This window comes from Molossus molossus, unplaced genomic scaffold (genome assembly GCF_014108415.1).
Source record: "Molossus molossus isolate mMolMol1 unplaced genomic scaffold, mMolMol1.p scaffold_m16_p_17, whole genome shotgun sequence".
Lineage (NCBI taxonomy): Eukaryota > Metazoa > Chordata > Mammalia > Chiroptera > Molossidae > Molossus > Molossus molossus.
In genome coordinates, this window is record NW_023425352.1 from 26,523,247 (window position 1) to 26,550,902 (window position 27,656).

At 53.8% G+C, this 27,656-nt stretch overlaps 1 protein-coding gene across 1 annotated transcript in view; it reads left to right on the forward strand.

Annotated features, from left to right (window-relative positions):
• Nucleotides 1–27,656, forward strand: part of SLIT1 (slit guidance ligand 1) — a 160,323-nt gene that overhangs the window by 87,980 nt on the left and 44,687 nt on the right. The window contains exons 5-12 of the mRNA XM_036264940.1: nucleotides 18,114–18,185; nucleotides 19,210–19,281; nucleotides 19,809–19,880; nucleotides 20,392–20,555; nucleotides 23,703–23,850; nucleotides 24,230–24,301; nucleotides 24,823–24,894; nucleotides 27,280–27,351. Coding sequence (XP_036120833.1) covers nucleotides 18,114–18,185; nucleotides 19,210–19,281; nucleotides 19,809–19,880; nucleotides 20,392–20,555; nucleotides 23,703–23,850; nucleotides 24,230–24,301; nucleotides 24,823–24,894; nucleotides 27,280–27,351 — 744 coding nt within the window. The remainder of the gene's footprint in view (nucleotides 1–18,113; nucleotides 18,186–19,209; nucleotides 19,282–19,808; nucleotides 19,881–20,391; nucleotides 20,556–23,702; nucleotides 23,851–24,229; nucleotides 24,302–24,822; nucleotides 24,895–27,279; nucleotides 27,352–27,656) is intronic.

Consider the following 27,656-nt stretch of genomic DNA (forward strand, 5'->3'; position numbering starts at 1 on the left):
ATGTAGCACTATAGGGGAGGGGGTCTGGGTGGGATAGGACAAGGAAAGGGGTCTGAGGGGCAGAGGTTACAGGGTTAGAGGTGATCTGTAGAACAAGGATTCTTCATTCTGGCTGCACATTAGAACTCCTTGGGGAGCTTTGAAAAATTTCAATGCCCAGGCTCCACCCCCAACCAATGAATCGGAATCTCTGAGTATGGACCCAAGCATCAGTATTTTTATTTTTTTGTGGTACATGCCCCTTGCAGGAACCGAACCCGGGACTCTCTGGTCCACAGGCCAATGCTCAACCGCTAAGCCAAACTGTCCAGGGCAGCATCAGTATTTTTAAAGCTCCCCAGGTGGTTCCAATGTGTGGCCAAGTCTGAGAACCACTGCTCTGTCCAGTCTTCACAGCCGGAATGTGTATGCAAATCACCTTGTCAAATGCAGGTTCTGATCCCACAGGTCTGGGATGGGGCCTGAGAGTCTGCATTTCTATCAGTGCCCTTACTGCACATCTTCTGATCACACTTGAGTAGTAAGGCTGTGGTGTATACTACATGTTTGCCAACCTGGCTTTGTTCTCAAACAGTGAAAGGTGAGAAATGGGAGACACCGGCCTGGCTGACTGACACACATACCTCCCAGTGCAGAGCTCTGCTAAACCTGAGCTAGAGCACAAGGTTTCGGCAGAGGCTCGGCTCCCCATGCCAGAACCAGGCCTGGTGTTACAGCCCCCTGGCTAGATGCTCCACACAGGACAGAAGGCCATGACCAGCGAGCTCAGGCAGGGGTGGGCGGAGCGAGGAGAGGGGTGCATTAGTGCGTCTGCAGTTCCATCATGGTGTGGCTGTGCCCACTTGTAGGTGTGGCCTAGGGGGTAGCCTGCCTGCTTCCTCACACTAGTGTGTCCAGGAGGCAGGCAGAGGACAGATGTATTCTTTCAGCAGCTGTGCTGCCATTATTATCAGGAGGTGAGAGACTCACAGACAGGCAATGTAGCAAGTGCAGTGATGGAGAGAGTGGAGAGTATTGTGAGACACAGAGGGGCGGGGAGGTGGTGGGAAGGATGGAACAGCACAGTGGACCAGGGGCATGGCGAGAGGGGCGCGTGGAAGGAACATTCAGCCTGGGGGCTGTGTCCTTTCCACTCGATGCTGTCACAACGGCGGTCTGGATCCAGTTCAGAGCCTTTGTCCTTTGCCAGAGAACAGGCCCCTTGGAGGATCAGCTGTGTGTTGAGGGGTTGCAAGCAGGTGGTCTCATACCCCTATCCCATCAATCCCAAGGGGGACCTGTTTTTTAATGTCAAAATGTCACAGACCCACTCCCAAATGCTAGTTTGACCTTTGAGTAGCCACAATAATCATCAAATATTTAATGGGTCTCACCTCTTTGTAGGTGTACAGTGAAAAGATATGACCCGTGCCTCATGGAATGCATAGTTTAATTGAAGAGATGAACATTAATTAAATAATTCCATGAATAATCAGTTGGCTAAAACTATGGTGAGTGCTAAGAAGAAAAAAGTATGGGTACAGTTCTGAGGTGACTCAGAAAACACACCATGTTTTTGAAGACCTTCAGCAATATTTTTAAAGGACTGTATCTTGCCCAGCTGGTGTGGCTCATTGGTTAAGTGTCAACCCATGCACCAAGAGGTCACCAGTTCAATTCCTGGTCAGGGCACATGCCCATGTTGTGGGCCAAATACCCAATAGGGGGCATGCAAGAGGCGGCCAGTCGATGTTCTCTCTTATCGATGTTTCCATCTCTCTCTCCCTCTCCTTCCTCTCTCTCCAAACAATAAAGACAAAAAAAAGTAAAGGATTGTATCTTATTTATCACAATAGCATCTCCGCTGACCCGGGAGGAATAAGAAAAAGAGCAGTAGCAATAGCTTTCATTTATTGGGCCTTGAGCTGCCAACCCACCTATCAAATGCAGGTTCTGATCCCACAGGTCTGGGATGGGGCCTGAGAGTCTGCATTTCTATCAGTGCCCTTACTCATGGCACCTTTCTGAGAGAAAGATTCTTACATTTCCCTTTCTGTATGGATAATAAGGCTCAGAGAAGTGAAACCCAAAATCCTAATTAACTCATTTAGTCTGCAGACAATGCTAGGGGTGCATAAGGACACCAGGTGTTGCAAGTGTGTCTCCCTCCAGGCTCCACAGCCCAGTGGGAACCTCTGGTCTGGGGTGTGGAGGGGAGGAGGTGGGACAGCAGGGTGCCTGGCAGCACCAGCCATTCCCTGGGTGGGCCAGTGGCATGGGGAGAGGGGAGCATGGATCTGCCCCCTGGAAGCCGGAGAGTGTTCCCATCCCTCCTAGAGAATCAGGAATTGGGCCAACTTTGATGCTCAGATGGAAGTTTCTGAGTCTGAACATCAGTTCTGGTGTTCACACTGGTGGTCAGAGCCCCCGCCCTCTGCCTGCCTCTCCCAGGATCTGGCCACAGCTACCACAGCAGGAGGTCTGGGTGCCGCCTGTGTTCCAGGTTTTGCAGAGTTAGACTCATTTCCACACTGACGTGAAGGCTGGAGCAGGAGTCTTGATGGTCACTCATTCTGCTGACGATGGCTGGTGGCCTAGGGGGAGTGCCAGAGTCTCCATGAGAAGCCAGTGGTTGATGATCTTGGCTCCTCTCTTCAGGCTTCGTCTACCAGGACCCCCTCATTCTCAGAGGCCCAAAGAATGCTGCCTCTTTGCACTGACTTGTAATCAAAACCCCTCACCACAGGATTCCAAGGCTCCCTTCTTTGTCTTTCAAACCTATGGGGCTGGGAATAGTGACGGTTTCCGAGACACTTGCAGGAATTTAGGTGTAAGGACAAGCCCCTGGATTATGCTCATCCCAGGCTGGGGCTGGCATTCCTGTCCCCATGGCATGGCTGCTCAGAGAAAACATACAAACCTCATGCTATGTCTTATGAAACTATGTCTGAAATTATTTGTTATTATACAACTATCTAATTCTAAAACAGAAGGTTCTGAACATAATTTAACTTTTTCTTGATGACTCAATGTCAACATTATGAGTGTTCATTATCATACTCACCTCTTCCCTCCAAGTTCATCTATCAAATGTCACTGCTGACATGTATATGCTTCTAGGCACCCCTGGCCCCACCTGCCCATCACTTTGATGATTCCAATGTGCTGAGCTGATGTGACCTTGTGGGTTAGCTGCAGGCTCTGCAGTCAGACAGCCTGGGAAAGTTAGTGTACCTCAATTCCATTATCTGGTGAGGGTATTTTTATTTTTAAAATATGGTTGTTTTTTTTATCCTCATTCGAGGACATTTTTCCATTTTTTGTACAGACAGAGTGGGAGGGAGAGAGAGGAAGAGAGAGAGAGGGAAACATCGATGTGAAAGGGACACATCGAGTGGCTGCCACCCGCACGACCAACCAGGGCCGGGGACAAACTGCAACCGAGGTACGAACCCGGGTCTCTCCGGACCGCAGGCCGATGCTCTAACCACTGAGCAAAACCGGCCAGGGCTAAAATATGTTTTTATTGATTTTTTTTTTTTTTTTAATCCCCTCCTTAGGACATTTTTCCATTTTTTGTTCAGGTAGAGTGGGAGGGAGAGAGAGGAAGAGAGAGAGAGAGAGAAACATCGATGTGAAAGGGACACATCGAGTGGCTGCCACCCGCACGACCGACCAGGGCCGGGGACAAACTGCAACCGAGGTACATGCCCTTAGCGGGAATCGAACCCGGGTCTCTCGGGACCGCAGGCCAACACTCTAACCGCTGAACCAAACTGGCCAGGGCTGTTTTTATTGATTTTTTAGAGAGAGAGGAAGGGGGAGAGAGAGAGAGACAGAAACTTCGATGTGAGAGAGAAACATTGATCAGCTGCCTCCCTCATGCCCCCTACTGGGGATTGAGCCCACAACCAGGGCATGTGCACTGACTAGGAATGAAACTGGGGCCTCTCAGTCCATGGGACAATGCTCAATCCACTAAGCCACACCAGCCAGGTAAGGTGAGAGTATTTTTTAAAAGCTAACTTTATTTTTTATAACTGTTTTAAGTTCACAGCAAAACTTAGTGGGAAGCACAGAGTTCTCATATACTCTTTGCCATCCATATATGTCCAATGTCTTCCACTGTCAACATCGACACCAGAGTGATGGGAATATTTATCTCAAAAGGTTGTTTTAAGGATTAATGAGAATATATATATATATATAACATAAAATACCTAGCATAGTGCCAGGTACATAATACATCTCCATATATGTAGCTATCACCATCATCATCATTGGTATCATTAATAATAACAATTGTGTGCTATACAAGAGTGAATGATGATTATTAAGGTCCTAAGGATTAAAGTGAGTGGCTTTTGTGTGAGGATCTGGAAAAAGTTATTTGGGGCAAGGCCAGATGACTTCTTAGCACCTCTCTGTGCTTGCGTCTGTGTCCAGGCAGTGGGAAGTCTGGCTTTTGGAAAAGTGGAGCAGAATCAAGCTTCACCCCTCTTGAGAAGTTTCTGAGTAACATGGATTGTGCTCAGTACATGCCTCTCCTGAAGAGTATGAGGATAGGTACCTTGAGGGCTATAATAGCGCTTCCCTAACCCTTTGTGTGTATGCTATGAGTAAACTGCCTATGGGCTTGTGAAGAAAAATAAGCGGAATAGACAAAATAAGGTTGAAAGTGGCTAAGATCCAAGGTGTGTCTGCAGCTCTGACCAGAGGAAGAGCTGCCGAGAGGGTTCAGCACCACGGACAGCTCCCGAACAGCGGCTTTCCTTGCTGTGGCCACCTGCAGATCACACTCAGACACGAGAAACCTTCCTTGCCCCGTAACATAGCAGGGCCCTGTCTTTCTGCCTGCCTGGGAAGAACTTAGGGGTCTTATGCCCTTTGGGCATCCTTGGGTGCATAGGTGGGGGACATACAGGGCTTCAGACGTGCTGGGAGCTGATCTCTTGCCATTTCAATCCCTTAAGCTCTACTTTTCTTCTGAGAAACTCTGGAGACCAAGACTCAGACAGGGTCTGGACAGCTGTGCAGGAGACGGGGAGACAATGTGGGCGTGGTCTTTGGTAATAGAGAACTTCCCCTTGGAGGTGAGGAAAGAGAGCATTGGGAATGCCCCAGGGACTCCATGAGACTCTCTTGATCTCCTCAGAGGACCACTCCTGCCATGAACTTCAGTGAGAAGTCTGTTCGGCCATTAGCTGCCCCGTGTGCTGGCCAGAGCCCCCAACTTCTTCCTGCAGAAGCTCAGACTGGCATCTTGGTCACTTGCCCTTAGTGGAGCCCCTCCCACAAACACAGCCTGGATTCTACTTGCCTAGCCCTGTTGCCTAGTCCTTGGTCCTCTCTCTTCCTAAACCACATTGAATCCTGTCCACTTCTCTCCTGGTTTTTATCAATGAGAAGCCAAAGAGTCCTCCCTCAGAGTCTAGATGAGCTTAACGGAGAAGATGATGAGTATGCAGGATGGCCTCCATGCTGTGCAGTGCATGATCCCTCAAAAGAGTTTAAAATCCACCCTATTTTAAGGCAGCCCAGTGAAGAGAGTGGACCGGGTGGCTCAGGGGGACCCATCTGCAAGATGGCTTCTCCTGAGCTCTGGTGCCAGGCTGTGACGGTGTAAGTAATTGCCCTGTGAAACACATCGCTGCGTCAGAAGCAGACCAATTTACCCAATGTCATTTGACTAAAAGCCATTTTGCCAAAAGTCAATTCACTGAATGGCCAATTTGTCAAATGACCAATTCATCAAATTGACTTACTTCCTTTAACTCTTTGGTGTGACTTGACTGGTTTGTATTTTCTCTTTATTACAGCATTTTAAGGACTGTTCTGTTTGTCTCTGTCCCCATTCCTGGCATTTGAATTGCTGCACAACCATTCCAGTCTCTTCCTGTGACAACAGGGAGCTGGAGCTGGGACAACCCAACCAATCCTAAAAGGCTGTTGTGAAGACAAATGCGAAACCACCCAACTAAAACCAAATTGGAAAAGAAAATAAAGAAATTTAGCAAATTGACCCTTTGGGGAACTGGCTGATCTGTGACTTGGCTTCTGGGAAAGTGACTCGGAAGAGGTCCTTGGGCCTCCTTTTCAGATGCTGGTGTGGGCCCTGCTTCCCATCCCATGGCAGCCTCTTTATGGGGACCATGGAGGCCACACGTGCTTGGTTGTAGAACCAGGAAAGGCCACGCCTCTCCCAAGCTTGCTCACCTGCAGACTTGGTGAATTGTGACACGTTAGCCTCCACATCCCCCGGGAGCTGGAAGAAGCCCAGGGCCCATCTGTGGCAGATGCAAAGGCTTTCATGCATAGGGTATGCTTGTTTGATGTTTCTACCCATTTTGTCTTTTTATTTTACTCTTCCCCCGGTTCCGTTATCTTATTCCATTTTATAATCTATCCTTAAAATTGCCTAATTCCTTCCTGAAACAAGGCAGAAAAGGAATTCTGACCTGCTCTGAAGGCTGTTCCGTTGGCCCATTTGTCTTACTCCTCTGCTGGGTTCCCCAAGATCCTCGCCCCTCCAGCACCAGCATCTCAGCTCACCCACTTGACCCCGAGGTCTTGCCCTGGAGCAGGGCAGCACCCCGCTCTTCAGGGCGACGGAATCTGAACTGCTGTGTTGGAGTCAGACACCGTCCTGCCTGGGAGAGGCAGCATCCTCCCCACACAGTCAGAATGCCCCAGCCCGCGGGGTCTTCTTTCCTGCCTCCGTGTCTGCTTGAAGCTGGTCCCAGTCCTCACGACCCTGGCAGGCATGGTTTCTGCCATGCTGTCCTCTGTGCAGTTTCCCCTCAGCCTGGTGTTTCCTCACTGCTTAGAGTTGTGAGCCCCCATGAGTCCCCCCTTTTGGGGGTGGTTTGGGGGAGAGGGCACTGGCATTTGTTGCATGCCTACAAAGCACCACACTGAAGTCAGTGCTTTACATGTTATGTTTTAAACTTTTCATTGTAGCGTAACTTATATACAGAAAAACAACTTTTCAGGATGTTATGTATTTTCATATCTAGAACTCACTGAATTTTCACGAAGTGGATTCACTCATGTAACCAGGAGCAGATCAAGAAGTAAAACCAGCACCCAGAAGCCCTCTGTACCCCCATCCAGTCATATTCCCCGGCTTCCGGCAAGGGCAGCCGCGATCCTGACTTCTCCTAGCATAGATTGTTATGCTTGCTTTTGTGCTTTATGTAAATGGCACATGTGGATTTAACCTCACCATAACTCAGCAAGAAGGAGCAGTGATGAGCCCTCCTTCACACGAGCAAGCAGACTCAGAGAGGTCGAATAACTTAGGCAAGGTCACACAGGCAGTAAAAGGTGGAGCATGGAGTCAAGTCCAGGCCTGTCTGGCTCCGAAGCTCATGTTCTTTCCCCTCTACCTTGATTCTTCCTCCTGCTGCACCGCAATCGCTTGCCCCACCTCTATGCTTCGGGGCTGGGAATCTCTGACGTTACTGATCCTCACAACCCGTCGGTGTCGAGGACGAGAGCTTTGTCTCCTCCAGTGCCGCCCTGCTCGGGGCCCAGCAAAATGCCTGGGCTCTCTGGGGGCTCAGTGCTTGTGGGCAAATTCAGTAAAGGCCTGGCCTGGCACTCAGATTAAGAGAGACTGTCACCTCCCTGCCTCACTTTATTCGTCCATCCTATCGTCACTGTGCTCTTGCCATGGTGGCTGAGACCAGGGCCTGCTGGTAGTGTCTCCTGCTTGTCCCTGAACCGCTCATTCCTGCCTCTGAGCAGCTGTTCCTTGACAGGGCCCCGTGGTTGCTTGTGGGGTGTGTGCCTCTCATCTGCTATCTCTGTCATGGGAACTGAGTGCAGTGATACTTGGTAGCTGCATGGGAAGCGACCCGGATTGAGGAAACGGCACCCAGGGTGGTTTTATGGCACTGCGACGCAAGGCTGCTTGGTGTCTCTTCCTAATGAGGTTTCTGCGACATTAACTCTGCAGGGCTAGAGGCGGCCACAGGAGGATGCATGGCTTCGGGCCATATGGTGGGCAGGGGAGGGAGGGTTTCTCTCCAGCTGACAGCGCCTGGCACGCACTGGGTGCCCACATCAGCCCATTTCTCCTGCAAAGCTGAAATCCCACCATCCGTGGTGTCAGCCTCCAAAACCACGTACAGGAGTTTGGACACCAGGAGTTTCCAAGAAAAAGGTTGGATGTTCAACATTTTAAAAAATTGCCCAGCCCTGGCCGGTCTGGCTCAGCGGTTAGAGCGTCACCCTGCGGTACAGAGAGACCCGGGTTCGGTTCCCGCTAAGGGCACGTACCTCGGTTGCAGTTTGTCCCCGGCCCTGGTTGGTCGTGTGGGTGGCAGCCACTCGATGTGTCCCTTCACATCGATGTTTCTCTCTCTCTCTCTTCCTCTCTCTCCCTCCCGCTCTGTCTGAATAAAAAATGCAAAAATGTCCTCAGGTGAGAATAAAAAAAAAAAAAAAAAAAAATTGCCCAGCCAGTGTGGCCCAGTGGATTGAGCATCATCCCATGGACTGAGAGGCCCCGGTTTGGTTCCTGTTTAGGGCACATGCCCAGGTTGCAGGCTTGATCCCCAATAGGGGGAGTGCAGAAGGCAACCGATCAATGTTTCTCTCTCACATCGATGTTTCTGTTTCTCTCTCTAAAAAGGGAGATCAATGGAAACATTTTTTAAAAAATCTCAAGACTTTACAGAGCATGTGTGAGCTTTAATTCCACGAATCTTATAGCCAGCCGAGGAGGGGGAGAGGTGGTGAAGGGGACAGAGCTGGACTGACAGGCAATTAGGATGAGTAGTTTGAACCAGCAAAACAATTGATTATCACCGGCTATGCGCCAGTCTTCCTGGTACTTTCACCCACCTTCCTTTATTTAATCCTTTTATATACTTATGTTACAAATGGGGAAATTGAGGCTCAAAGAGGCTGTGCTGAGCTTGCTTTTGAACCTAGTCACCTGGCTCTTCTCCCAGACCACCTGCTGCCTGGCCAGCGCCTTGTCCTCCCCGAGGCCTCCTTTGAGGGCGCTGGCTTATCTGATGGCCCGCCATTTACTCCAGGTGGTCTGACTCGGGCTGTCAGGGGAACAGAGCAGAAGGGGTCAGGAGGGCACACAAGGATTAGCAAGGGGAACTGGCCCCTCTGGGAACAGCCAGCCCCAGGAGGAAGCAGAGGCAGCTCCCAGGTCATTCCTTTGTTGTGACAACAGCAGGGGGCGGGTCCCAAAACCAAAGGAAACTAGGCTGTGGCTGGTGGGACCAGTCCCCCTTCACCCTACCAGTGTGTCCCTTTGGTACTATTCTCTGGTTTCTTCTGCACCCTGCCCTTTCCCTCTACCCAAACTTGACTTCTGGAGATGATGAAACAAACTCATTCACAAGAGTCACACCGAGAATCAGGCACCGTAAGAGGTCAGTTTGTATCTCCTGGGAGCACCTGAGATTTATGAGTGGACAAAGCCCCAGTCCCTGTGTTGAGGTTGGAGCTCAAGGCTGCACAGTTTAGGTCCTTATCACCAAATGCCTCTCAAGAACCCGCCTTGAAGGTCACCTAGAGACGGGTGCACACACGCAATCCGCTCACACAAGGTAGATCTGGGCACCTGAATGTCATCCTGTGGGCTGGGAGAGCAGGCCAGGGCGGGGTAATTGTAGCATTACTTTCTCTCCTGGTAGGAGGGGGAGGCTTGAAGGACAGGCAGAGAGAAGGGATGGAGGGTCCCATCAGATCCCAGGAGCACTTCAGAGGGTGTGCACCCTGAATCCCACCCAGAGGGTACCACCATCTCTCCCCTGAAAGTGCATCCTACAGCCCCGGACCTGGAGCTGGAGGACCCCTCACCTCCTCAGAGGAGCTGATTACCACAGCCTGGCTCTCACCAAGGCTTGCTCAGGCAGTGTCCTGTTGCCCGGTCCCAGCAGGAATGCAGGAGGGCATTGGTGCTAATGTAGTGGTCACCATGGCTTCCCCTCCTGTGAGTACCACCTGTGACCCCCAGGAAGGTGGGCTGTGGCACGCCAGAGGTGACAGGTGAGAGGCTACTCTTCCCTCTTGCCACCCCTGAGGGTTGTCTGTGTCCAAGTCTCTCCCCGCTCCCCAACAGGAGTTGGGGCCTCAGCTCCCTGCTTTGAAATGCCTGCTGGGAACAGGGCTGCAACCCAGTTTGCTGGGGACAAGAGAACATTTGTAAACGTCCCTCTGTTCCATGCAGCACTTCTCAAACCTCAATATGCTAAATGCAGGTTATGATGTAGTGGGGCCAGAAAGTTAGTATTTCCGACAAAGCCCCGGGTGACTCAGCTGCTGCTGGTCCAGATGCCAGAGACGTGGGTGCTGAGTCACCTGCTCTGGGATCCAGGGCTGTGCTCAGTCGCAGCAGCCATGTCAGGCTGCTCCGTGCTGGGTGCCCAGGGTGACACACACCGTGTGTAACTGAATCCTCCTGACTGCACTGGGATGTCAGTTTTGTTGAAAGGGGAGACGGTGGTGCAAGGAGCTAAGTGCAAGTCGCGTCCAACATCATGGAGTGGCTGGTGTCAGAGCCGGCCTTGAGCTGCACAGCTGCACCCTCCTCGTTCCCAGTCCTGGATTCCCGGCCCCCTGCCCCACCTTAGAGCCTCATAAAGACAATGATATGATATGAGCCACGACAGCCGACCCTGTCAGCCCTGCTGAGGGTCCCACACACAGCCTCAGTTAAGCACCACAACCCCACGATTATTCCCACTTTACAGAGGAGGAGACTGAGGCTCCAGGGCTTGGGAAACTTGCATGAGGCCCCGGTACATGGCCAGCTTTGTCTGCTCCGACAGTCTCGCGACAAGGAAGTCCCAGGTGAGGTGGCATGGAATAGTCAGGCCGCCGTGGTTCCTCCCAGCCAGTCCCCATATTGGGTTGGGCTCAGGGTAACCAGGGGGATGAGGGGACAGGCCCGGCTGCCATGTGGCTTGTGAGGCAGACAGGCAGGCCGTGAGCCCTGTCTGCAGTCCGGCGGCTGAGCAGGCAGGCGGCAGGAACCCAGGGCGAGGCTGGCCTTGGCTGGTGCCCAGCAGCCCCAGCCGAGTCCCCCGCTGATCCTCTTAGAGGCTGCTCTGCCAGCAGGGCCCAATCTGGTTAGAGCGTGAAGGGGGATTAGCGGCGAGAACATGGGGTCCCGACCCCGGCTTTCCAGCCCCTGCCTCCCCCAGCCCTGGCAGAGGCGGGAAGGATTGGCAGAGTGTTTGCGAAGAGGTGCAGCAGGAATGGGGTGCCTGAGATGCTGCCCAAGTCAAGGTGTGGGCTTGGCTGCCCCCTTCTCTTCAAGGGGAGGGCCCTTGCTGGGGTCTCCCTAGTGTCCCCAGACTCAGGGGGCTGCTCCCGTCAGCAGCTTGCTTTTCAAGGCCTCTGATCCTGGGTAGGGGGCTCAGGCTGGGGATCTTTGCCTGCAGGCCCTTTACCCTGACCCCAGGGCCCAGCTCCCTTTCTTCCCAGAAGAGTCAGCCACTCACCTTCCTCAGGGGCCGCCCACACCTCCCTGCTGCCGCCTCGGTGTCAGCCGAGGATGTTCAGTCGTTAATGTTCTGTGAGGACGTGTGACGGGAAGGGCAGGTTTCTTATGACAACACGGACAAGTGCTTCTCCAGCGCGTCCCTTCCCTGTCACAGCCCTCGTCGCCAAGCCCGGCCTTCTCCTCTGAGCCCCTTGGCCTGTCCTGAGTCCTAGTCAGGAAAATGCAGAGGGATTGGAGCAAGAGAATTGTGTAAGGATCCACTTTAGTTCAATTCAGCTAAAAATCACTGAGCCCCTGCAATGTGTCAGGTCTGGGGAGACAATAGCAAGCAAAAGAGACAGTGTCTGACCCTGGGAGATTGTGGTATGGAGAGGGGGATGGATGTTAACTAACCAAAAATCAGTATTTCATTATATTCAATACACCAGTAATTCATTACAAGTCTGGATTAGAGCTGAGAAGGAAAAGCATGGGGGTCCTGGAAGCCTGTAGCAGAGGGAGTGGTCAGGGGAGGTGTTTGTAGACTGAGGTATCAAGGATGAATAGAAGTTTACTGGGTGAAGAGTAAAAGAATAGCCCAGGCAGGAGAACAGCAAGTGCAAAGGTCCTGTGGCAGGAGGATTTGAGGAAGTGAGGGGACATCAGCATAAGTGGAGGAGCAGGCAGAGGCAAGACACACAGCACCTCTCCCACCGGATTCTGAAAGGTGGGTGCTAATTCTCACCACCACTTTGTAGATGAGAAAACTGAGGCCAAAGGGGGTAAGTGGCTGGCCTTAGATTATATAGTCTAAGTGGGCAATTTAGGGCTTGTTGAACTCACATCTTTATTGTGATACTCAGCTGTGGGCTTTCTTCTGTACACCCTGGCGCCTCAGTGTGTGCTTTCTGGGCCAGCCGCGTCTGCATCCCCTGGAAACTTGTCAGCGATCCAGGGCCTTGTTATCACCCTAGAATCTGTCCCCAGGTCTGTGTTTCTCTCTCCAGTCCTGTCCCTTGTCTGGTGGTAGGGCCCTTGCTCTGGGAATCTGCTTTTCGCTGTTCTGCCTGGGACTTCCTTCTGAGCGTCTCTTTGCACCATAGCTTGTGCCCTTTGTGGACCCCTGGCCAGGACTGGGCCACCACCACTGTCCTTCCAGCTCCAGAACCCAGTGAATCTCGTTCTGCCCTGACACACCCCTGCCGCACTCCTCACTTCAGGACCTGTGACATCCCCAAGTTTGAGAACGGTACAGGAGGAAAATGAGATGGGGAAAGATGTAGGTGGTGCCTTTTGGGTTTTCATGCCAGCTGGGGGAGATGAGAAACTATTTCAAAGGTTTTGGGAAATATAAAACGATTGTTGACCAGGTAGGAAGTCAACTGGGGCAAAAAAGAAAAGAGAAAATAGCTTTGTTTTGGTTTGCAATATGGCTGAGGAGATCCAGGCCCAGGGAAGGCTTCTGGCGCCCCCTAGAGGGAATGCTGGGAACAACAGTCAGAACCCTTGGAAAGCACCGAGCAGACTGTGTTTAGGGCAGGACAAAAGCCAGCACTTCTTAAATTTTGCTAAATGGAGGTAAAAGGACAGAAGCTTAAACATACGAACCCAATCTTCTTCAAAGCCAGTATGGTGGGTGTGTTTACCCCCATTTTACAAATAGGGAGACTCGCTCTCAGGTGCATCACTCTGTGGGGCCCATGGCTGGTAAATGCTAGAAGCAGGAATTGAACCTAGAGCCTTCTCATTGCAGAGTCAGGCCCTTCCCGCCACCCACTCTGCCACCAGCATGCTGCATTTTCCTCAGATTTCCATGGCTCACCTGTTTCCCCGTTTCTTTTACCCATTTAAAAATGTGGCTGCTCACTGCTGTGGCCCGGCCTGGGGCTGGGCCTGAGGTCCCCATGTCAGCCCAGCTCCACCCACATTCCTGAGCCCTCACCTCTCGGACTGGTTCTTGGTGTTACACTGGGCAGTGTTTTCCTCTGTAAGCTTTGGTGCCTCAGAGCGATGTCTAACAGACCATCAGATACCCGCTCTCTGGCCTAGCCTGTCACGTTCTCTGGCCCTCAAGTCTTTTTCTTGCCAACGCCTCTCTCCAGCACCTTCCTCTCCAGGCAAACCCAACTGCTCCTGATCATGCCAGACTCTACATGTCTCCTGCCTTTGCACAGACTGTTCCTACCCCTCCTTCCCCACTTAGCTCCTGGTGTGGGTGTTCATAGAATTGCTTTCCCTGAACCGTACTTCGATGCGATGCTATTATAAGAAGCAGACGCTTGAAAACCATTTATTATAAGGCTCTAGTATTATTGATCAGCCCACATTGTCATTTTTAATAAAGACCCCTGGGGAAATTCTTGTCTCATCTTAGTGCCCCAAATAGCGATACTCTAGAGAAACTGATCCTTTTAAACGTATGCATGTGTTGGGGGCACTGACCAGACTCCCCTTTTCACATGGGCTCTCAGAGAGCCTAGAGCCCGTGCTCCACCTGGACCTGGCTGGAGTGTGGGTCACCTGGTGCTGCGTTCTGGTATCTGCCATTGATTTTTCTTCTCTTTGTCCCACTTTTCACTTCTGCTCTCTTGCTGTTTTATAAAAACCCTGTAAGCCACCTCAAAGCCTTTCTGGAACAAGGTTGGCCTAAATCAATAAACAAATCGATACAAATAGAAAACCTTCCTTGCAGGGTTGTGGTGAGGATTAAACGGAATAATGGATGTGAGTTCTGGCCCAGAGTTCCCTCCCAGGCTGGGCCGATGGCTGGCTGGGGCCAAGCTGAGGGTCCCTCTGGAGGTCCCCAGCCCCTTTGCAGCCTCCATTCCCTGGCTCTGTCGACCTCTCTTGGCCTCTGCCCTCCCTGGCCTGTCTTGCCCTCAGCACACGAGCTCTGTTCTCCCCGGTTCCCCGTGGGTGGGCGCAGGAGGGCGGTTGTGTCTGTTCGCTCTCATCCCACTCCTCCCAGAAGTCATACCGTCAGCAACGGGCCACCTCCTCCCGGGACGGCAAATGCCCTCAGAGCCGAGCGCCTCCTTGCCATGTCTTGGAGTAGTCGGCATGTGGTGAGCACACACTGGCGAGGAGACTAAGGTCATCTGGTCCAGTCTACGCATTTGACAAATGAGGAAACTGAGGCCCAAAGAGGGGCGTGGCGGACCCAAGTCCCTGCCATGGCAGCTCATTCACGCCAAGTCGGGGTGTGGCCCTGTCCTCGAAAGCTCGCAGGGGTCCTCACGCCTTCAGATCTGGACCACGCTCTCCCACAGCTCCACAAAGCACCCGTTTAGTCACTGATTGCTGTGTAGCCAAGTACCTCAAAATATAGTGGCCTAAAAAAGCAATAAACACTTTTTATCTCACTGTTTCTACAGGTGGCTGGGTGGTTCTGGCTTGGGGTCTTTCATGAGATTGCAGTTAAGATGTGGGTGGGGGCTATCTTAGTCCGTCTGGGCTGCTATAACAAGAATCCCATACACTGGGTAGCTTATGAACAATAAATATCTATTTATCACAGTTCTAGAGGCTGGAAAGTCCAGGATCCAGGTGCCAACAGATTCAGTGTTTGGTGAGGCCTCATGGCTCCTCCCGTGGGGGAGGGAGAGACCTCTTCAGTGAGAACACTAATCCCATTCACCAGGGCTCAACCTTCGTGACCTAAGCACCTCCCCAAGCCCCCACTTCCTAAGACCATCACATTGGGCATTCAGATCTCAACATCTGAACTGGGGAGGGCGGCCTAGACATTAGACCACCTCCGGTGGCATCATCTGCAGGCTGCAGGGCTGGAGAATCTGCCCCCGTGATGACTCGTTCACATTGCTGGCGAGACGGTGCTGGCTGTTGGCAGGAGGCCTCTGTTCCTCTCCACGTGGGTCCCTCCGAAAAGCTCTTGTGTCTTGATGACATCGTGGCTGGCTTCTCCCAGAGAGAGACTGAGGAGGAAGCTACATAAAAGGATCTTTTATGATCTAGTCTCGGAAGTTATCCATCACTTCTGTCATATTCTGTTCTTGAGAAGTGAGTTCCTAAATTCCACCCACAAGTTAGGGGAAAAGTAAGCTCCATCTTTTGAAGGGAGGCATGTCAAAGAATTTGTCGACATATTTTAAAACCACCACGAGGTCCGGCCGGTGTGGCTCGGTGCTTGAGCGTCGACTCATGCGCAAAGAGGTCGCTGGTTCAATTTCCGGTCAGGGCACATGCCCAGTTTGTGGGCCTGATTCCCAATTGGGAGCATGCAGGAGGCGACCAATTGATGTTCTCTCTCTTCGATGTTTCTATCTCTCTCTCCCTCTCATTTCTTCTCTCTCTAAAATCAATAAAAGAAAAAATAATAATTTTCTTTAAAAAAAAAAAAAAAGCCCTGGCCGATTTGGCTCAGTGGTTGGAGCGTCTGCCTGTAGACCAGAGAGTCCTGGGTTCGGTTCCCGCTAGAGGCACATACCAAAAAATAAAAATAAAATAAAAAAACAAAACAAAACAAAAAAACAACAAGCTCCCATAGACACATACCAAACTGTGTGATACTCCCGCAGCCCACCTCTCTTGCTCCTTCTTGCCTCTGGGCTTTTGCACATGCTGTTCCCATGCTGAGAATGTGCTTCCCTCATTTCCCTGTCCTGTCTGGTAAGCTCTGAGCTACTTTTCAGGATCCACTTCAGAGTTCCTCTCCCCCTCCGGCGGAGCTGGCCACTCGCTTCTCCGCGCTCACACATCTCTGGAAATAATGCCCTTCCAGCGATTGCTGTGAGCTGGAGTGTGAGTCTTTGTAGGACCCCCAGCGGGCAGTCACCTCCCAGCACACCTTTGCTGAATGAAGGAGTGGTGATTTCGTTCACTGGCTTCCCGTGTGTCCTCCGCGGGCTGTGAGTGTACCAGGGTATTCCGTGCATCTGTGGTTGCCTCTGCACGCGTGAGCCCAGCTGTCACTGGTGCGTGTCAGTGCTCCATCAAGGCTGGTTTGGTTCCGTGTGGGGCGCCCACGTCTGCCTTGGCTCCTAGTTACAGGGACTAAGCCCCCGAGTGCAGGCCACCTCATTTACCTCTGTGGCTTGCTCCCAGTGAAGTAATCTACCTTTTAGATGACCCTGCCCAGCATCCCACTGAAGAAGAGGAGAGAACAAGCCCGCAGACCAAGGGAACAATAGAGCAGCGTGGGCATGGTAGCGATTACGTGCCTGGCCTCGGGAAACTGGGATGGCCCGCAGACACATGGCCGGCGGGGGGGAGCCGGGACGCGAACCGGCCTTTCTGAGCTCAGGGCCCTGTGCTCTCTGCTGTGGCGCTTGTTTCGCTGTCTCAGCAGAAAAACCCAGACAGAGGGATGGAAAACCCCATAGCTCAGGGGACAGTGTGGGGGGCCCTGTGGGCCATGTTCTCGGGGCTCGCAGTGAAGTCTGCGGCCCATGGGGTGAATGGCTGACGGGAAGGAGATGGTCAAGCCCAAGAGCCTGGCCCAGAAGAAGGGGCTGGGGGCCTGCAGGACATTGGGTCCCACATCAGGACAGTCACCCCTGGCCGTCTAAGGTGTCTGATGCAGGGTTCTCTGCATACTGCCTGGGTCCCCATCCTGCTCAACCTTGAATAAAATGCTAAGTTCTCTCTTGCAAAATGGGTGACAGTTCCCACTCAGGCCTGCTGTGCAAGGGGAGGCTCTGGGACCTGACTGCCTGGGTTCAAATTCTGAAGCCACCACCAGCCAGCTGTGTTTTCTTAAAGAAGCTGCTTAACCTCTCTGAGCCTCCTTTTCCTCTTTGCGAAACTGGGATGGTAAGGGTATTTGCCCGTGGTCAGTGTGAGGGTCAGGTGCACTGACACAGACAAAGTGCGGGGCAGTGCAGCCCGGGGGACAGGCTCAGAACACAGCTGGTACTGCTGTGGGGAGGAAAGGGGCATTTGTAAACATCTGTAGTGAGCAGGTCAAGAGAGGGAAGGAGAGAAGGACAGAGCCAGAGGAGCTGGCGAAAGGGTCCAAAAGCTGGCCTAGGCTCACGGAGGCCAGAGATTGGCAGAGCCCCTCCAATGCCTCCGCCCTCACTGCAGGATATTAATAATGGGATGAAGTCCTTAGGAATCCCTGCCCCCCAAGCCACAGCAGCCCCCAGGCCAGTGTGCTCCAGTCGCCAGCGTGGGCCCAGGCTCTGCGAGCTGGCTCTCTGTCTGCTGCCCTGAGAGGAGGGGTCTGGAGTCAGACCCAGCCTGGAGTTCAAGGCCTGGGTGGAGCCCACTGGCTGGTTACCTGGGGCTAAAGGTGCTTTCTTCCAGAAAGTGAGCCGGGAAGGTCTCACCGTAGCTGTGGTCCTCTCGAGAAGTCCTCTTTTGTGCTTGCTCCTTTGCATCCCTGGAGGATGCTGGGCTAAGCTGACTTCTGTGGGTCTATCAGGCAGGGTTGGGGTCTGGCAGAGCTGGTCACCCATGCCCCAAGCTTGTCCCTCCAGTTGCAGCCCTCTGTCCCATAGAATGGGAAGTGGCTGGGCACCGAGCTCCAGCTCATTCATTCATTCATTCATTCATTTGTTCAACAAAAGCTTACTGAGGGCCTTTGTGTGCTGGGCACTGTCACGGGTCCTGGGATGCAGCTGCGACTGGTCCTGCTGTCCACCTGCCTGACCTCCCTGACCTTCTGGAGAAATCTCTTCTGACTGGTGTTTTTCTTCCTTTGGCTTGATCCTCGCAGGGACCTGAGTGAGAACACCATCCAGGCTATCCCCAGGAAGGCTTTCCGTGGAGCTACAGACCTCAAAAATCTGTGAGTACAGGCCTGGGATGGAGAGGGGCTGGTCTCCAGGGCCACCCCTGGCAGTGTCCTTGTGGGTCTCCCCAGGCCCTGGGGTCCAGGCAGCCAAGGGGCTGGTCTCTGGTCTGAGGTGGCTGGTGCCAGGATGGTCTGGGACAATCTGGAGTGGGAGGGGACAGGCAGCCTTGGGACCGGGTTGAAGGGAGCGTCGTGACCTGTGGGCTGCTAGGCTGGTGTTCTTGGTCCCTTTGAATGGACAGTCTCCATGCCCTGGCCCTTCAGGGGATTGGGAGAGCTGGGTTGAACCCTCCGTTCAGGCACTTATTGTGTAAGCTGCTGCAAGTCAGTTGACTTCACTGAGCTCAATGTATTGTTCTGTGGAACGAGGATATCACACCTACTTCACAGGCGTGTTCTGACGTTTAAGATGTGGCAATACACGATGTCACATGCGATGTAAATGTAACGGTTTATTCTCACTCAAATGTATCCGGTCCAGGCTTACCACCTCCTCAGGTCTGACTGCAGCAGGGTGGCACGTGGGCATGCTTGTCACTCCCTGACCCACCCCCGCCTGTAACAGGCATCGGTCACTGATCCCTTTCCCAGAGCCGAGGGCCGAGCTCCGTGTCCTCTGAGAGCAGCTCTCCAGGTAGCCCCGGCAGTCCGCTCACTTGGCCCTCGGGCTGAAGTCTGCCGCCAGCCCCGGCTGCGTCACTTCTGTGATAGACGGTTTCTCAGCTGCCAGCACCCTCTAGGTGGTCTCCAAATGGGGTGGGATGCCTGCTCCCAAGGGGGTTTGCAAGGTTATGTAGAGAAACAGAATAAAGCTTTTGTTTACATTTATTGTTTTAACTAAAAATAAAGAATAATTTAAGCTCTTACTATTTACTATTTGGATTCACACATTTGTGTTGAACCAGTGATGGGGAGTCAGGCCTCTTTGTTTAAAACATGAACGGAGTGCTCGATGAAAACGTTTGACACTCACTCCAGCTGTGTGCCGTCCTCTCTACACCCTTCCTTTGCTTCACAGACAGCTGGACAAGAACCAGATCAGCTGCATCGAGGAAGGGGCCTTCCGGGCTCTTCGGGGGCTGGAGGTGCTGTAAGTAACACGGGAGGGAAGCAGAGGCTTGGGGAGTCCGCTAGGCAGGTGCCAGGGCCCAGGCGGCTGGAGTTGGGTCTTCGGAGCAGCACAGGAGGCAGGAGACTGGGGGGGCGGGCTGCAGGCCCCCCCTAGACTCAGGCTCATGAAGTCGCCATGCCCGCGGCAGCGTGCCCGAGGTTTATCCTGCTTGTGAGGACACCCGGCTGTCTTCCAGGAGCTCCTGACACATGGCCTCTGAACCCCACCCCTTCTTTAGGCCGACCCTCTCCTTGCTCCCCCTGTCCTACCGCTCGGAGTGTACGGTGCAGCTGCCTCCTAATTACGCCTCAGCTCGGGGCTTCCCTGAGGGGCTCTGTCTCACACTTTTTAGCATAGCCCCAGGGTCCAGCCCAGAGCTGGCCCAGCTCAGGGGTGGACGCGGAGCACAGTGTGAGGGTCTCCCTGTCTGTCAGAGAGGAGCCCTGCTCTCCCTCCCACGTAGCTCCTGCTGGGCAGATGCTAACGGCCTCTGGTTTCCCGGTCAGGACCCTGAACAACAACAACATCACCACCATCCCCGTGTCCAGCTTCAACCACATGCCCAAGCTCCGGACCTTGTGAGTCAGCCCCGGGGGCTGGGAGGACAGCGCCCAGGGCAACTGGTGCCAGGACAGTGGGGGAGGGGCCGCAGGCTCCCACAGGCCGGGAGGGCGTGCCTTCTCTGCATCCCGTGCCCCCCAGGGTGGCCTATTGGGGCTGGAGTCAGGGGAGGTCATCTAAAATGGAAGGATGTTGAATGTCACTTATATTTGATTCTTCCTTGGAAAACCAATGATTTCTTTTTGTGTTTGAAAAGGAGTTATGTGACTTGGGGCAGTGGGTCTGTTTGAGTTCAGGGAGGTGAATCGACATGAGCTGGACAAAACCCAGCCGAGGGGGAGCCCCGAGCACCTGAGACAAAGGGGCAGTTGCTGGGGGTTTCCCTGCTGCCTTGGATAGTCCCCGAGTTGGAGCTGCGGCTAACTGTGCTCGGGTCAAGTGCAGCACGGGGCTCGGACCCCCTGGGTAGAGGGGTGCCCACTCTTTGGCTGGGTCAGGTGGGTTATGAGTGGCCCTGTCCCCCTGCAGCCGCCTGCACTCCAACCACCTGTTCTGTGACTGCCACCTGGCCTGGCTCTCGCAATGGCTGAGGCAGAGGCCCACCATCGGGCTCTTCACCCAGTGCTCGGGCCCCGCCAGCCTGCGCGGCCTCAACGTGGCTGAGGTCCAGAAGAGCGAGTTCAGCTGCTCAGGTGGGTGCAGGCCTGCTGGGGCTCTCGACTGCCCGTCACCTGCCTCCCGCGGCCCCCATCTTGTTCCTTTCCATTACTTCCTGTCACCACCACACATTAACATCTGGCCCACCCGTCACCTCTTCTCCTCATCCATCACCTCCTGTCCTCGCTGCCCATCACCTCTCCTCATCTATCACCTTTTGGACCACCCGCTATCTCCTGTCCTCACCCACTGTTTTCTGTCCCCATCCATCACTTCCTGTCCTTATCCATCACCTCCTGTCCCTACTCGTCACAGCCTGTTCTTATCTGTCATCTCCTGTGTCCACCCATCCCTCTCCCCCTCCCGTCTGGCCATTCTCTCCTGTTCTCACCTATCACCTTGTCTCCAGGTATCTCCTCTTGCCTTTGTCCCTCCTACCCCACCCATCCTCTTTCTGTCCCCTCATTGTCTCCTGCTCCACTGTCCCCTTCTGTCCCCCCGTGCCTCCTCCTCCTACCACTTCTTCCCTCCCGTGATTGCCTCACCCCTGCTACCTTGAAAGTCATTGAATTGGCCTCAGCTTGAGATGAGGTGGACTCGAGTCCACTTCCTTTCTGGCCCCTTTGATCTCCATACTGCAGCCAGAAAGACCTAAGGACCCACAAGTCTGGGCAGGTCACTGCTGCCTCGTACTCACCGGCCCCCGAGTGCTCCTGGGAGAATCCAAACTGCCCTCGAGCTCTGCAAGGCCGGAGCAGGGTCATCTCAGCCTCCCCCTCCCCCTGCCACCACTAGGCCTCTTCACTCAGCCTGTCCCAGCTGGGCCCGGCCCCTTCCTGGAGCAGGTGCCTCCCACCCCAGGCTTCTCCAGGGTGTACCTGTTGGCACACCTTCCTGCCTTGTCCTCTGACCCTGGGGGGGGGGGGGGTCCCTGCAGACTGTAAGCTCTGTGAGCTCATGGAATGTGCAGTCGTGGTTTCTGGCCAAATCCCCAGGACTTTGCTTGTGCTTAGCACAGAGAGATGCTCAAGAAACATTTGCTGAGTGAATGAGCGGTTCTCAGATTTACAACAGAGGATGAGGGCTGGCCCACTTCTCCCGAACCTGTGGACTCAGCCTGCCAGCCCGCCGAGCTCTGAGCCAGAAGCATCGAGCGGGCCCGCGTCCTCCTCTCTGCGCTCGTCTGCCCACAGCGCTGGCAGCACCTGAGCCAGACTGCTGTGGGTCCGTGAGTGTGTGAGTGTGAGTGTGAGTGTGCGAGTGTATGTACAAGAGCATGAGCATATGAGTGTGTACAAGAGTGTGAGTGTGTGTGTGAACATGAGTGTGTGTGAGAACATGAGTGTGTGTACAAGAGTGTGAGTGTGTGTGTGAACATGAGTGTGTGTGAGAACATGAGTGTGTGTGTGTGAGCATGTCTGTGTGAGTGTGTCTGTGTGACTGTGACTGAGCATGAGGGTGCATGTGGAGAGAGGAAGTGTGTGGCAGTCTGTAAGTGTGTGAGCAGTCTGTGTGAGGGTGCATGTGGAGAGAGGAGGAAGTGTGTGACTGTTGTGTGGGAGTGTGTGAGCGTGTGAGCGTGTGTGCACACAGGGGCATGTACTCATGTGTGAGGAGAGCCAGGGCTGATGCTGATCCTCTGAGTAGTTACAGCGGCCCCAGGTTCTAGAAGAGGGATGGATAATTCACTTGCACAATTCTTACGTTGAAATGAAACCTTTTTCTTTGCACTTAGAATGGTTTCTATATTCAGGCATTTATCCCCCACGCCCCAGAGTCTGTTCACCCTGCAGCCCCTCTCCTGAGAAGGAAACTTTCACAGTTTGTCAGAAGTCCTCATAGCTTTGTTTCCTTTGCTCTTGGCACCCGCCCCTCGGGGAGCCAAGGAAAGGGCTCGAGGTAGAAATGCTGGTGGGAGTGTCAGTTGGCTCTGCCACTGCGCACAGCTGCTCAGCAGAATCCACGAAAGCCCAGCATATGTCTGCCCGTGACCCTGCAGCTCCTGCTAGGTATGTGCACATGCTCTGCAAACACATGTGTGCAAGGATGCCCAGGGCAGCTTTCTTCATAATAGCCCACAGCTGGAGGCAACCCACATGTCCGCCAACAAGAGAGTGGGGTCACTAATTACGACTTATCTATTCAATAGGACGGTAGTCAGCATTAAAAAAGGACAAGCTATGCTACACACACGACATGTGCGAACCTCAGAGATTTTATATTGAGCAAAAGAAGCTGCTGTCTGATTTCAGTTATGTGAAGTCCGCAAACCAGCAGAACAATGGTGACCTTGGGCAAGGGGCAGATAAGACTTCTTGGGTGACAGAAATGTTCCATGTTTGGGGGACAGTTCTGTGGGTGTATCCATAAGACTTATGGCATGTGTACAAATCAGCCAGCTATACATTTAATACAGTACACTCTATATAACTTTATACTTCAGTTATGCCCGGCCAGTGTGGCTCAGTGGATTGAGCATCATCCCATGGACTGAGAGGTCCCAGTTTGATTCCCAGTCAGGGCACATGCCCAGATTGTGGGCTTGATCCCCAGCAGGGGGCGTGCAGGGGGCAGCTGATCAATGTTTCTCATATCGATGTTTCTGTCTCTCTCTCTCGCCCTTCCTGTCTCTCTAAAAAAATAAAAATAAATAACTTATACTTCAATTAAAGTAATTTATCAGACACTGGGATTCATCCTGGTTTCAGCACCTATGAGCTGTGTGATTTTCCACAAATTAGTTAATATCAAAGGCTATTTTCTCACCTGTAAAATGGCCACCACAGCACCCTGCTGCTCCTAGGTCGAGCAGAGGGATTGAAGGAGAGACTGTCACACCACTTGTCACAGCATGCGGCAGAGTGAGTGCCCACAGACGCCGCCCTGGTCACCCTCCGGTGGTGGACAGTGACTTGGGCAGAGCCTGTAGCTTCAGAATTGGGCTAGGCTTTCCCAGCGTGAGCATCACTCTCGTGCGGCACAGTGAGGTTCAGATTCAAGTTCGGCAAACACCTAACAAGTACCTCTACGTGCCAGTGCCAGAGTCCCATCGGAGTCCTTGGTGCTCCCTGCGTCATCCTCATCCAGGGAAACGCCGTGTGCCCTGATCCTACTTACCAGTGTGCCTCAGGGGGGAGGTGCTGACAGGGACGCCCCGAGGTCACAGCGCACTGTTTCCACAGGCCAGGGGGAGGCAGGGCACGTGCCCTCATGCACCCTCTCCTCCGGCTCCTGCCCGGCCATGTGCACCTGCAGCAACGGCATTGTGGACTGTCGTGGCAAAGGCCTCACTGCCATCCCTGCCAACCTGCCCGAGACCATGACGGAGATGTGAGTACAGGGCAGGGCGCAGGCCCTGGGGTGGGCCAGCGCTGCCCCAGGGCCCTTCAGTGCGAGTGGAGGTCAGTCTGCTGGGGCTGAGCTCTCGGCCCGAGGCTGGGCAGCTCGGGAGGGCCGGGCAGGGCTGTTCCTCCATGGTCATCGGTCCAGCCCGGCTGAGTGCGCTAGAATTGGTTTCTTAGTATTAGCATCATTCGAGGGCCCTTTCCGCCATGGCAGCCCCTTTTCTCTGCCTGTGCCAGCCCACCGGCTCCAGACAGTGGGCGGGACAGGGGGACAAAGGACCTGGTTTGGGCAGGTGAGCCCAGCAGGCAGTAGCCCAGACTGGGGTGACCTGACCCGGAGCCTCCTCTGTGTTCTCTCTCTGCAGCCGCCTGGAGCTCAACGGAATCAAGTCCATCCCCCCGGGAGCCTTTTCTCCCTACAGAAAGCTGCGCAGGATGTGAGTGGCTCCCGCGGCTTCCTGAGTCAGCACGGACGCCACAGCCCGCAGGCCCTGGCTCTGCCTCCGATGGCTGCCTGGCGTTCCTCTCCTGAGGTGGCTCGTCTGTGATGTGGGGATGACAGTGGTGTGACCTCCTTGCAGGGTTGTCCTGAGGTCTAACTGTTGAGCCCAAATCTGGTTATATGACCAAACAGTCAGCCTCCCATTTCAGCTTGGGCACCAGTAGGAGCCACCGTGGTCATAAGAGGGGATGTCGGGGACTTCTGGGAGGTGGGGAAAGCTTTGTCAAAAATGGACCAAGGCTGGAGTGTCCTGCCCGTGCACGGCTCTGGGACCGCACAGAGAGGGAGTGGCCACGGGTTTTTCTGATGGATGGGAGAATGGTCCCCTCATCTTTCTAAATTCAAAGAAGCCCCTGCTGTGCCATGGCATCTGGGCGGTAGAGGGGACCAGGCAGGGCTTGGTGGCCACTGAGGGATTCAGCCATTCAGCCGCCCTCTCTCCTGCTCCCCGTGCAGAGACCTGAGCAACAACCAGATTGCAGAGATTGCGCCTGATGCCTTCCAGGGCCTCCGCTCTCTGAACTCGCTGTGAGTAGCAGCACCAGGGCTCCTGCAGGGGTCTAGGGTGTCCCCCCAAAGAAGCCAACAGGGCCCGAGGCCACACTGGTGGGCGCTGGAGGGAGAGCACAGTCCCCGCCCACCCCAGCCTCACTGGGTTTCCCTTTGGCTGCAAAGTCCAGGGTTGCTTGCCCAGCACCCCCTTCCTCGCTGGTGGACCCTCTGCAGCTGGGAGGGGAGGGGGGAATCAAGAACTGAGTGCATAGAAAATCTAGGCAGAGCTGTTGCCCTAGCAACTGCGATGCTTTCCCTACCACAGTGTGGATTTTCCCAGCGTTCTTTGTGGCAGTCTTCTGACTCAGCCCAGCTTTTGTGGTAGCCCTGCCTCCCCACAAGGCCCAGCAGTTCATGCTCCTGAGCCTTCCCCAGGTCTCCTACAATGGCAGCAACACCAGCTCCAGCTGTGACATCTGCCACACCTGTATCCTCCATCCCAAACATCCTCCAACCTCAAGTTGTGGCGGGTGATGTGAAGACAACGTTTTCCTCTATCCCTCCCCAGTATTTCCCTTTCTCAAGGATTTATGGGGAGTGGGGTGGGGAATCTGTCAATCTGCGAAGCATTGTGCAGCATCAAAAACTCATCTCGGAAAAATAAAAACTAAATTTAGCAACACCACAAATAATTCATCGCAGAAGTGTTACTTCATCTCTTTTTTTCCTGGAACCCTGGTCACCCCCCTACTCCCCTGTGTACCGAGCCCCCCCCATCTGAGGGTGCACTCGGGGGCCCTGTAGGCAGGTGAGCTCCCTGCTGGTAGGGGCCTTTCATTACTTTTAGGACTAGTGTTTTTGTCTGTCCCTTGCAGCATGGACACGTCTCAGGTAGACCAGGGTCCTGGGAAGTGGAATAGGCTGGGACCCCCCACCGGTGAGTGCAGGAGGTGGCGAGGTCATGCCTTCTGTGCGCACCCTCTCCGAGGTTGGAGTCCGAGGTTGGGCTCTTGAGAACGGACTGCTTAGGCTGAGCAGTGTCCGACATGCACAGCGGTACGTGACTGCCTGGTGATGGGCCGCTGTCGTGGGCTGAGATCAGACCCCGGAGGTGGCCTGCCAGAGTGCAGGGCTCTTCCTCCGAGGTGTGAACGAATCTCCTTCTAAACTGGACGTGACAGTGACCCATCTAAGTGGGTTGCTCATGGGTTCCTGTCACAGCCTTCTCCTCATCACATGGGAGCTTTTGTGCTGAGGTCGTGCAAACAGGTCTCACTGACAGTGTCTCCCAACCTTGACTTCCTGCATCAGCTCCTGCCCCTCCACTCCATTCTCCACACAGCAGACTGAGAGACCTTTCCAAATGGGAACCTGGTGCTCGATGGGTGACATCCAAGCTTCTGTCCCGTTTGTTTCCTTCACTCAAGCCACACTGGGGCTCCCTGCACCCCCAACCCGGACCCCCTGATCCCACACTTTGCTCCTGTGTGCCCTCCTCCGGGAATGAGCTGGAAGCTGTTTGAAGAGACAGCACACACTGTTTTAGCTCAGACTGAATATATCAGGGTGGGGTGGGGTCTGCTTGTGATATTGAGAGTAAAATACGCCCCACTCCCCAAGCCCCCTTCATTCTTCCGTTGTCTGCCGGAACCCATTCCCGCCTGCATATCTTTTTTGAGCCTCTGGTTTTTTCTTATTATACGGAATTCATGCTCAATGTACGGAACTGAAAATACCCGATTCTAAAAACCCACTTGAGCCCTGGCCGGTTTGGCTCAGCAGTTAGAGCATCGGCCTGCGGTCCGGAGAGACCCAGGTTCGGTTCCCGCTAAGGGCATGTACTTCAGTTGCAGTTTGTCCCCGGCTCTGGTTGGTCGTGTGGGTGGCAGCCACTCGATGTGTCCCTTTCACGTCAATGTTTCTCTCTCTCTCTCCCTCCCACTCTATCTGTACAAAAAATGGAAAAATGTCCTCGGGTGAGGATAAATAAATAAATAAATAAATACCCACTTGAATCCCACCACCCAGATCTCAGCACAGCTAACGCGTTGGTCTGTTCCTTCCTGGTGTTTTATCCATGCTGGGCAGACTTGCCTGACATGCCAGAGGTCCTGTGTTAACTATTCCTGCCCATGAGATTTCTCTCCTTTGAACGGTCGCCTTTTGGATCCCAGAGCAGGTTAATCTCCCATGAGGTTCCCCAAAAGGCCCCGTTTGCAGGCTTCTCTAGGATCCGCGTGTGAGGCAGGGAGTGAGGACTGTGCCTGCAGTAATGGGGTGACGGCCACCTGCAGTCCACTGGCGACTCTTTCTTAACCATTTTACCGCCATCTGCTGGCAACTTGTTACAACAAACCTCCCGCGGTGGTGCCCAGCCTGGGGGCTGTCCTCTAACTCTCCCTCTCTGGGTCTTTTCTCCAGGGTCCTCTATGGAAACAAGATCACAGACCTCCCCCGGGGTGTGTTTGGAGGCCTGTACACCCTGCAGCTGCTGTAAGGACCCATGGACGGTGTGCTTGGGCGGAGCTGGGAGGGAGCCAGTATTCCTCTGGCCTTTTCGACCTCTTTGGGGTGTGGGACTCACCTGAGACAAAGAGCTCGGAGGATGGCAGACATGGCAGGGCTGTGGGAGGCTTTGGGGTTCTGCAGAAGCTGGAGGGAGGGAGGCGACTCAGAGCTGATCTCAGGAGGCTTGCACTGAGAGGCTCCCGAGTGCAGCCTCTTCCTGAGGAGGTCAGCGTGGCCGGAGAGATATCTCCGCAGGGGCCACCCAGGCCCAGCCCAGCCTCCTTGAACCA